Source organism: Galleria mellonella, unplaced genomic scaffold (assembly GCF_026898425.1).
Source record: "Galleria mellonella isolate WM207_F2 unplaced genomic scaffold, CSIRO_AGI_GalMel_v1 utg654, whole genome shotgun sequence".
In the NCBI taxonomy this organism is placed as follows: Eukaryota; Metazoa; Arthropoda; class Insecta; order Lepidoptera; family Pyralidae; genus Galleria; species Galleria mellonella.
In genome coordinates this window covers 806,128-817,218 of record NW_026442139.1, presented here as the reverse complement: position 1 = coordinate 817,218, position 11,091 = coordinate 806,128, and the positions used below count along the sequence as shown (strand labels likewise).

Sequence of the window (11,091 nt, the reverse complement as noted above, 5' to 3'; positions counted from 1 at the left end):
TAATATATCACGCAAACTAAAATAAAAATTTATATGCAAACTAAAATTTATAACTTTCTATAAAATTTTCACATGACCATAGTTGTATTTAAAAAAAAAAACAAAGTTTTCATACAGGAAATATATTTTTATAAGTGCCTATTTCTTCTTCCGATAGATATTCATTCTAATTTCTGAATAGACTCTGTATATCTTTATTCGAGAATGTCATAATGTCAATGTCAAAGCAGTGAGTTAGACCCAGAGCTTTTCAAACATCAAGCAGCTTCAATCAAGCACATATACATTTCTGTTTATATACATCACAGATATTTCAAAATTTGCATATACAAACATAAATAACACTATTAGTTTATAATATGCTTATAAAACGGAGGTATAATTGCTCTATCTTTTTTGTATAAGCGGCATGTAATGTATACTTAACTCAAGCGACTAGGGATCTCATGCATTATTATTTGTCAAACTATTGATGTTGTCATCAAATTGTCACTTTCATTTGATTGAGTTGTCAAATCTCCTTAGCTGACGTTGTTTACAATTTTTATTTTATAAAAACTCAAAAATATTCTTATAGAAAAATTCCGTAATATGTCTCTAACATTGTTGCTAGAAAAATATGATGTATCTACAGAAGAAGGACTGCAGAAAGCTCTGCTTGAAATCGAAAAGGAAGAGGTAGGTTAAAATCCGTATGATGTTGACGGCAAAATAATTCTTATTCCGGTTTAATTATTATTGGTATTGTTTTTCAATATTTAGTGATTTTGGAATCATATGCATATAACTTCAAGGTATTAAGAGATTAGTAACAGTAACCAATTCAAATCAATGCTAACCTCTCAAAAACTAACACCCTCTAAAAGGCGAATCCAGTCTCCTAGATATGTAATTGCACGATGAATAAATATTAATTAATTCGCCTACTAATAGTGACGTTAATCTTAATCTTAATCAATTAACAATAGACTTATAAAAAGCTCATAAAAAAATATAGTAAGTACATTTGTTTAATAGAGAAAAAACAATAATACCAATGTGGAAAAGTTGATATTTTTTAAAACACGTTTAATTTCAAACAATTAGAAAATTTTTATCTTTAAACAATGTTTACTTATTTTAATATAACATAATATGGCATTAAGCTCACCATTTGTACAACATTTTATTGTGCAACAAATAATAAATAAATAATATGTTATTTTGGAATTGGCTGTTGTTTTTACATTAAAACAGGAATAGGTGCAATAGGTTGCTTATTTTACTAGTGTTGAATCTATAAATAATTTGTTACATACTTTATGTTATAAAATAGGACTCTTGTATGTACTTATTTCAACCTCCCGTACATATTATTCTGTATTTGTAGTTTTCATTCAGTTTTTTTTTATGGATGATAATAGAATGATAACCCCACCCGCGCTATCGGTATACACCGGTGGGGCACCAGTGAAAGATGATAGATGAGGACGAAGCAGGACAGTTGGCCCATCGTGATGAATTCAATAAGAATTGTTCACGATGGTTTCCAGGGGGAACCACGTGGAGGTCAACCTAATGGGGCTGTCAAACTCCATTGCTAACAACCCTTCCCCCAGTTTTTATTCAGTTATTGCAATACACTCCTCAATGTAACACGTAATTTTAATCAACAAATTCCTTACAAACTATAGTCAATCCTATTACAATCAGTTTAAGACCACCTCTACTGTGTATTTGGCGTGAATTTACAGGGTACAGAGGAATAACATCTGAGTCCTCAGAAATGAAAATGCATGGGGGATATCATGGGCGAAACAGTATACTCTGTTATGTCCATGGTCCTGCTCATGTCTATAGGCGACGGTTACCACTTTCCATCAGGTGGGCCATCAGCTTGTTTGCCATTCTAAGTTGTATAAAAAAAACAGAAATTTTAGAAAAAAAAATTATTCAAAACATTATTTGATTTGGTTTTTTTTTATTCTTTAGAAATTCAAATAGGTTTAGAAAGTTATTTGAAAATTTAATTTTAAATCCAATTATTGATTTACCAGGTAGAAGTAGATGAAGCTTTAGCTGGTGTGCTGTCACGTGCTTGCACACTGGAGGGCCGACTACGTACTGCCAGCCAGGCGTACACAAAGCTGGGAGAAGTGAAAACAGATGCACAAGTGGCTGCTGACATGGTAGATAGAACTGCAGAACTGGCGAGAGATGTCAGTGCTAAAGTACGCCAACTAGACTTAGCTAGAGTGAGTTCAACCATTAATGAAATTATAAAATATTAGTAACCAGCTAAAACTTTATATGATTTTTTAAAATAAACATATACATATTTAAATTTATAATTGGAGCTTGACACAATTAGATTATGGGTTCAATTAACCCATGTTACTTAATTATAATGAAGTTTAATTAAGTGGGTGAAAATTTTTAGAATTGATTATTTTTTATGTTTATTCATTTCAATTTAAAATTCATATAATTTCTCTTAATAATATTTAAAATATGAGAAATTAATTAAAAAATAAAAGAGTATTATTTGCTATTTTTATTCATACAGTAAGATTTGATCTAAAACATGCAGGAATTAAATTATTGTACCTATATTAAAATTCATGCACAATATGAAGGGACTAATGTTTTCAAATTACATACCATCTTTGTAGTACCTATCACCTTACCAACTTATCTAATAAAGTATTTCATTAATTGAAAAGTTTCAACATATTATTTGCACTAGTCGCGTGTGGCCGAGTGTCAGCGGCGCGTGCACGACTTGATAGACTTGCAGCTGTGCAGTGCAGGCGTGGAGGCGGCCATAAAAGCTCACGATTACGAAACGGGTATGTATTACTTGACTGGTGGGCGGTGTGGTGGTGTGTGGCGGCAGTGACAGCAGTGACGGCAGTGACGAGGGTACGTGTGCAGGCGCGGCGCACGTGGCCCGCTACCTGTCCATGGAGCCCGGCTCGCTGCAGGCGGCGCGGGCGCGCGGCGCCCCCGACCCTCGCCACACCATGGAGCGAGCGGCCGCCACGCTCGGGGAACATCTCGTACGCAAGTATGGTACCCCTTATTTATTTATTGACACTACACTCGTTGTCTAGACATGTTTACACGTATATTGTGTTTTGTAAATCTATACTTATAATAAATCTGTAGAGAGGTCAATTCTGTACATGAAATATATTTCCAAAATAACTATCAGGCGGTGATTAGTGATCGATACTGATGCCAAGAATGCAATCAGTAAAATTTTTGTCTGCCTGTCTGTATGTTCGTTACAGAAACAAAAACTACTCGACGGATTTTAAAGGAACTTGGTACAATTATTCTTCATACTCCTGGGCAGGTTATAATGTACTTTTCGTCACGCTACGATCAATAGGAGCAGAGCAGTGGAGGGAAATGTGTCTGTTACATCAAAACCTCTGAACCGTGAGGAAAGTCATAAGTTACTTATTTTACGAAAAACGACGGAAACGTGGGCAAAGTCGCGGGTAACAGCTAGTATTGAATGAAAGTCAGAACATGGATAACAACAGTAATCCAACAAATGAAAGTTACGAGTAGTAAGCTATAGAAAGAAGTATGTTTGGAGTTTCGCGAATTTAAAACGATAAGTGTACGTTCCACCGTAGAACGCTCGCGCTCATCGTCTTTTCTATCGATAGAATATCGGCAAATTCTCCTTTTTTTTTTACGTGATACGCCACACTCGTCTATGTATGTTATTTACAGTCCACGTTAACTGTACGCATTGATGCCAACCCAGCGCATGTTCGCTGATTGTAACGCTAACTTTTGCATTCTATTTTTGTATTCTATATTCAAATTTTATTTTTTTATTAAATACCTCGTTTGACACCGGAACTTGAAAATATGGATCATTTACAGTATTTATTATTTTAGTAACCAATGTAATAAAGTATAAATGAATGCACATTTATTTCAAAATTAGTAAGATTTGTAGTCGATGATAACATAATAATTACTTGCTGTATAAAACAATTTTTTTGTTATCATAATTGAGATCTGTAGAACAAATAATGTTTTAAACATATTTTATATTTTTTTGAACGACAAAAATATAAATGTATCAATTTCGTACTTATTGTAAGATTCGAGGAGGCAGCAAAAAAGGAAGACGAAGCGGCGGTGGAACGCCTGTTCAGGTTGTTCCCCCAGATCGGTCGCGCTGACGACGGAGTCGATTTGCTCGCGAAGTATCTCCTTACACAAGTAAGTATTATTATACGTAGGTCACACTATAAGTTTTGCGTAACTTAAAAAAACAACATGTTATAACCAAAATATTATGTTTATTGCTTTTCAAAATACTCTTCTTTACATTTTAAACATTTTTTCATGCGATCGAACCATTTTTTAAAACAGGAGGACCACAGATCTGAAGGCATGTTTTCTACGTGCTGATTGAACACTATCACTGCTTCTTCGGGGTTGGTAAAAGCGAAACCTCTCATCAAATATTTAATTTTGGGGAAAAAACAGAAATCACAGGGTACTAGGTCGGGGCTATATGCAGGATAGGTGACGAGTTGTACTTTTTCGGAAGCTAAAAATGACTTTGTTTTGTTGGCCGTGTGTGAAGAAGCATTGTCATGATGTAGGAGGATGCGGCTTTTTGGTCGTCTTTCGCGAACCTTTTCTAATATCCTGGGTTAACAAATGGTAGAATACCACTCGGTATTAACACTCTTTTGATCTTCAAGTGGAATTGTACAGATGGGACCCGTAGCTGAGAATAAAAACGCGATCATTTTTTTACCAACGATTCTCGCCTGCTTCACTTTTGTTGGCCTGTTCTCATTTTCAAACACCCATACACAAGACTGTTGTTTTTTTTCGGATTCAAAATAGTAAATTCACGTTTCGTCTCCTGTGACAATGTCATAAACAGCATTAGAATGTCCGTGGTCGTACTTCAATAGCATCTGTAAGCACCATTCCCCTCGAGCCCGCTTCTGCTCCGCTGTCAGTTCATGAGGGATCCAACGACAACAAAGTGTCCGAACTCTCAATTCTTCGTGTAAAATTTTCTGAATTTGGCTCATACCAATCCCCAATAGTTCTCGAATTGCCTCATAGATAATCTGCGGGTTTTCTTCAATTAGCCGCTTAACAGTAGCCACATTATTTTCGTTAACGGCAGTTGAAGGCCGCCCTTCACGAAATTCGTCATGTAAAGAAACTCGACCTCTCTCAAATCACGGTGCTCAAACAAAGTGCTTCTCTCCCAATAGCATTTTGAAGACGAGCAGCACAGTTTTGCGGAGAGAGAGAACTTTTAAAATCATAAAAAATCATCGCTCTAAAATCTTTTCGTCTCAATTCCATTTTCGTTGCGTACGTAGAACTTTGATGTGTGATAAAAAACAATTGACAAATGATTTCCCGCTAATTGTTGTTTTTTATTACTAAGAAGGTTGCAACGTTTCAAAAAATATAGCATTCAAAATTCAAATAGTTCCGATTAGCTAGAAGTGCAAAACTTTTAGTGTGCCCCATGTATTTGAATTGATCATAATCTTGTCTTCACTCCATATTATTTTGGGTCGTCATAATATATTTTACTTTTTTCTATTATTTCTGTAACTACTATAGAAGACTACCATCAGGATAATCGGTATATCCCAACCTAATAGGTTTTTTGTGATGATTGAAAATGGTATGGTAACCCCGCCTGCGCTAACGGGATACGCTGGCGGAGCACCAGCGAAGGGTGATAGATGAGAATGAAACCAGGCCAGTTAACCCATCATGATGAATTCATCAGGAAATGACCATGATAGTTTCCAGAGAGAACCGCAAGGAGGTCGACCTGGTTGGGTATATTGCTAGCAATGGGATTCTCAGTCTCCATTACTAACAATCCCTTTCCCCCCTACCTAATAGGTGTGCACGCACCCTTACAATATGGCGACGTAAGCAAATATATAGTCAACAATAGGCGGTGGTAGCTTCTCTGTAGGCCATGCGGTGCGGAGCGGTGAGGCGATCTCCTCCGTGATTGGCGGGGAAGCGCGGACGCCGCGGATAGTTGGCCAGCCGACCAATCACAAAGCTCAGTTAGATTGGCGATAAGGTTTGAATGATAGCGGGGCAGGGAGAATTACATGTTTTTGTATTTTATGCACGAAAATTATTAATTCACTCTTGCCCCACTTGCCCTTTTCTATCTGTTCTCCCTTAACTAAAGGTTGTCTGTAAGAGATTGCCCTAGCGATAAGACCGCCTTTTGTACCTTTATGTGTATATTTCAATCTGTATTTATGTTACTGTATTTCATTTGAATTATTCACTTGTCATTGTATATTTTTATTTATGGTGCAATAAAGATTTAAATAAATAATAAATAAATAAAGTAATCAAAAGTACAAAGGGGAGCTTAACTCTAATAGAGTTCTCTTCCAGCAACACTCAAAGTAGAAAGGAGCATCAATGTCAGCGGGTACAATAGTGTACAATATTGTGACAATTTTTATACAGACAAAATTAAACTAATTATATTATATTTAATCGTACAAATACACATATACATATACATATACATAAATACATACCTATATCTATGCATATACTTACACACACATACACATATACAATATACGTACATGTATAGATATAGTACATTACTGCAGCGGCCAGCAACTGAGGCATTAATGGACGAACGTGCAAATGTGGGCCGAGGCGTAACCGAGGCACACATACGTGAGCTTATCAATGCCTAGTTGTGGCTAAGACTTGCATAGTACTTTTCTCAAACAATGCGTGGAAATCAAAAACACAATTTTACTTTTTAAGTTCAATGACGAATAACGAACAATAATAATTTTTCACGCGCCATACTGTTCCTTTGTTTTTTTTTTCAATAAACAGCTTTCTATTTGCAAGCCAGTTCGAAATTTAAATAAAACCTTTTATTAGTTACCTCCTTGGTAGCCATGTTTCGAAGTAAAAGGTCATTCCATTCTTAAATTACAGGACAGATATGAGTCTACATAGTAATTTATCTGGCCGCAAAACACGACAGATATGGATTATTCATACAACTTTTGCCGGCCGCTGCCCGCATGTATCTGGCCAGTACGGCAATTTCGATTTATCTCGAAGAAGATTGTCAAAATAATGCTCACATTTCCAAGCATGTTTGAGAAAAATAAATATATGTTCGTAGAGATAGGTATCGTAGCGAATGTTTCCTTTCTTGACTTGCCTCCCTACAAATGAGATGGTAACGGTGCGTGTGTGTGGCCGAGGTGGAGGGCGCGGTGCGTCGCGCGTGCGTGGTGGCGGGCGGCGCGGGTGCTGGTGCCGCCGGTGCCGGTGCTGGTGCGGAGGCGGCCGTGTTCGCGGACGCGCTGACGCGCGTGCTGGAGGCGGGCGCGGCGGCGGCCGAGCGCGCGCGCCGCGTGCCGCCGCCCGCCGCCGGCCGCCTGCCGCGCGCGCTGCGCCTGCTGCAGCCCGCGGTGAGCACGCACGTTTTTCTTTACAACACATGGGACAAACGAGCATACCACTCACCTGACAAAATAGGTCTCCATTAGGCACAAATAGATAGAAATAGATAGACCGAATACCTAGAAATAGGAAAAAAACATTGTGATATGCGTTGCGCGGCGGTTATCGTTAAACTGACGCGCGACCCCGCGCTCCTAAAATATATACGCAGGGGAAGGAGTGCGGGGTCATATAAAAGCCGCGACCCGCGGAATCGCGAATTATTCATTAACCGTACGCCATTATTTGTGCGCTGCACACAAATCGATCGCAAATGCTAGTTTATAAGTATGCCTACCTAGTACAGTAAGTTCTAAGTCGTGTAATGTAAAAATATAGATGTCACAATAAATTTGGGTATAGGAGGTGGGGAGACTAGTGCACCGCTGATCCGCTGGCCAGCGGTCATAGTTAAATATAAATATAGGGCCCTCATTGGCCGATAGGCATAGCGCAGTTGACCTCCCTAGAGAGCAAACAATAGTAAGAGAAAATAGGAAGAAATCGTGGAAAATAGTCTCCTCACGCCATCGCCATTTCAAGATCATCTTGTCGTCATCGTGTATAGTGGTACAGCCGTACCTGGTCCTTCACGCAACGCGCCTGCGGCGAAGACTGAGGCCCTTCCAGGAGAGAGTGCTTTGTGCGTCCACTATGCAAAGTACTCTCTTTTCTCGAGTAGAATAGGTCGACGTCCGGGCGTACCAACGCCCCGGTGCTTGCCGACGCGCCTACCGACCCATCGGGGGCAGCGGCCCGCACATATAGTAATAGTAAAATGTATAGCAGTTATTAACATAAAAAATATATAAATTACGTCAACTATAAGCTCCATTGAAACTGTCATCGGCGTATGCAGGTATGCGCAGGCGCTCGGCGTGTGTTCGCAGCACAGCGGGCCGCTCGTCTCGACAACGCAGCGAATGCGACCGGCGCGGGCGCGCTCGCCGCCGAGCCCGTGCTGGCAGAACTAGCACTGTCGCTGTCTCGAGTGCGGCTCTACTTCGACTTTTTGCGAAGGAAAACAGAGGTAGCTAAAATTAGAACGAAAATACAAAGCAAAATGTATTGAGAAATAATCATAGTTCAAGAGAATTAAACACAATACAGAAAAATACAGAAGATCGATTTTATTATAGGCAGATGCATCAACGTTAGACGAGGCAGGCAAGCAAGCGTCAGCGGAAGCGATAGAGAAGATCATAGCGGAGTGCGAGCTCACGCGCATCGCGCAGGACATGCTCGCGCACTACCTGCAGCTCGAGAGGTACCGTGCACTAATTATGGGTCCCTGTTATCGTTCTTAAATTAATAAAGAAATAGCAAAACAAATCTTTATGTAAAATTTGTAATGTTCCTCCTATTACAAATACTATATGTACGCATACAGGTATTTCCTGGAGGAGAGTGTAAGCAAAGCATTGAAAATGGCAACACCGCAAGCGGGTTCTACCACGTCGAGTCTAGTTGATGACGTGTTCTTCATTGCTAGAAAAGTTATAAGGTTTGTATTTTAAGGGAATATTGTACTAAAGTAGTTTTGTTTAAGCATGGTGCTGAACGAGGCGGGCGCGGTGCTGAACGAGGCGGGCGCGCTGCTGGAGCGGCTGCCGGCGGCGGCGCTGCGCCGCTGGCTGCGCGCGAGTGTGTGTAGTGTGTGTAGTGTGTGCGAGCGTGCAGCGTGCAGTGTGTCCGTGTGCAGGCGCGGCGTGTCGACGGGCAGCGTGGACGGCGCGTGCGCGGTGCTGAACGCGGCGCTGCTGAACGAGCCGGCGGCGCGCGCGCGCGAGTGTGTGTAGTGTGTGCGAGCGTGCAGCGTGCGGTGTCCGTGTGCAGGCGCGGCGTGTCGACGGGCAGCGTGGACGGCGCGCGCGGTGTGTGTGGAGTGTGTGTGCGCGCGAGTGTGTGTAGTGTGTGCGAGCGTGCAGCGTGCAGTGTGTCCGTGTGCAGGCGCGGCGTGTCGACGGGCAGCGTGGACGGCGCGTGCGCGGTGCTGAACGAGGCGGGCGCGCTGCTGGAGCGGCTGCCGGCGGCGGCGCTGCGCCGCTGGCTGCGCGCGAGTGTGTGTAGTGTGTGCGAGTGTGTGTGTGTGTGCGGCGTGTCGACGGGCAGCGTGGACGTGCTGAACAGCGTGCGCGCTGCTGTCCGGTGCAGGCGCGGCTGCGCGCGAGTGTGTGTAGTGTGTGCGAGGTGCAGCGTGCAGTGTGTCCGTGTGCAGGCGCGGCGTGTCGCCGGGCAGCGTGGACGCCGCGTGCGCGGTGCTGAACGAGGCGGGCGCGCTGCTGGAGCGGCTGCCGGCGGCGGCGCTGCGCCGCTGGCTGCGCGCGCCGCCCGACGCGCTGCCGCTGCCGCCGCCCGCCGCCGCACCCGCACTCGCGCCTGCGCCGCGACTTACCAAGGAACTCGACGCGCAACGTGCTCTATTTCTGGTTAGTCGTTTATTGCTCATCGCTAATTATTATCATGCTTGCATCCTTCGATTTTTTTAAATAAGTGTGAATTCTTTTACATTCAAACTAATGCGAAAAGAACTCACAGTTTCATGTAAGAGCTTACCGGAGTTCCGCGATCCAAAATTAGTTTAGTACCATATCTGGTTGATCAATACTTGTATTAGTATTGCAATGTACGTGGTGGGTGTGGTGTGCAGGCGCACCTGAACGAGGCGGAGGCGGGCGGCGAGTGGGCGGAGCGGCTGGCGAGCGAGGCGGTGGCGGAGGCGGGCGCGCTGTGCCGCGGCGAGCGCGACGCGGCCAAGCTGGCGTCGTGCGCGGCCGGGCTGGGCGCGGCCGCCGCCGCCTTCCGCGCCGCGCACGACCTGGGGCTGGCCGGCCTCCGCGCCGCGCTGCGCCCGCGCCTGCTCGCCTGGGCCGACGCGCTCGCCGACCCGGGGGACCTGGGTGCGTACAATACTTCAATTCATTACGACACCACATTGCAATATTGCATCATAAAATTATTTATACAGGTTTTTAGTTTCTCAACTGTAAAAAATCTAATAGCAGAAGACATAGAGGAGGACACGGACGCGGACGCGCTGCCCGCGGCGCTGGACGTGCTCGCGGAGAGCGCGCGCGCGCAGCTGTCGCCGCAGACGGCCGACGCCGTGCTGCTCGGCGCGCTCAGCGACCTGGCGGCGCGCGCCGAGCGCCGCCTGCTGCACCACACGTACAGCCGCGAGGCGGGGCTGGTGGTGGAGCGGCGCGCGCGGCGGCTGGCGGGCTGGGCGGGCGGCGCGGCGCCGGCGGCCCGCGAGCGCTGCGCGCGCCTGGCGCAGGCGGCCGCGCTGCTGGCACTCGAGCGGCTGCAGCACGCGCACCACGCGCTGCAGCCCGCCGCGCGCCTCGCGCCCGCCGACGCCCGCATACTCGCGCGCAGGTAGGACACGCCGCTGCACGCACGCGCACCACGCGCTGCAGCCCGCCGCGCGCCTCGCGCCCGCCGACGCCCGGGACATACTCGCGCGCAGGTAGGACACGCTGCACGCTGCACGCTGCACGCTGTGCAGGCGGCCGCGCTGCTGGCACTCGAGCGGCTGCAGCACGCGCACCACGCGCTGCAGCCCGCCGCGCGCCTCGCGCCCGC

At 44.6% G+C, this 11,091-nt stretch overlaps 1 protein-coding gene across 2 annotated transcripts; it reads left to right on the top strand.

The window, feature by feature from the left end:
- The first annotated feature begins 498 nt into the window (after nucleotides 1–498).
- On the top strand, nucleotides 499–10,888 carry LOC128202011 (conserved oligomeric Golgi complex subunit 4). Of its 2 annotated transcripts, none has more exons than XM_052900775.1 (13): nucleotides 499–682; nucleotides 2,041–2,234; nucleotides 2,726–2,828; nucleotides 2,914–3,046; nucleotides 4,107–4,227; nucleotides 7,266–7,475; nucleotides 8,366–8,536; nucleotides 8,646–8,773; nucleotides 8,897–9,010; nucleotides 9,457–9,587; nucleotides 9,697–9,935; nucleotides 10,157–10,406; nucleotides 10,512–10,888. In XM_052900775.1, the coding sequence occupies exons 1-13, from the start codon at nucleotides 592–594 to the stop codon at nucleotides 10,886–10,888; spliced, it is 2,262 nt and encodes a 753-aa protein (XP_052756735.1). In that variant the 5' UTR covers nucleotides 499–591. The 2 variants fall into 2 exon arrangements, with proteins under 2 accessions (XP_052756735.1, XP_052756734.1); XM_052900774.1 differs by having other exon boundaries at nucleotides 10,509–10,888.
- The last annotated feature ends 203 nt before the right edge of the window (nucleotides 10,889–11,091 follow it).

Bases quoted from the DNA above. Each gene is read 5' to 3' on its own strand.
- LOC128202011 (XM_052900774.1), top strand. From the start codon at position 592: ATGTCTCTAACATTGTTGCTAGAAAAATATGATGTATCTACAGAAGAA. The intron at 4,228-7,265 runs GTAAGTATTATT...TGTGTGGCCGAG, and splicing joins CGAAGTATCTCCTTACACAA to GTGGAGGGCGCGGTGCGTCG. The intron at 8,537-8,645 runs GTAGCTAAAATT...ATTTTATTATAG, and splicing joins TTTTGCGAAGGAAAACAGAG to GCAGATGCATCAACGTTAGA.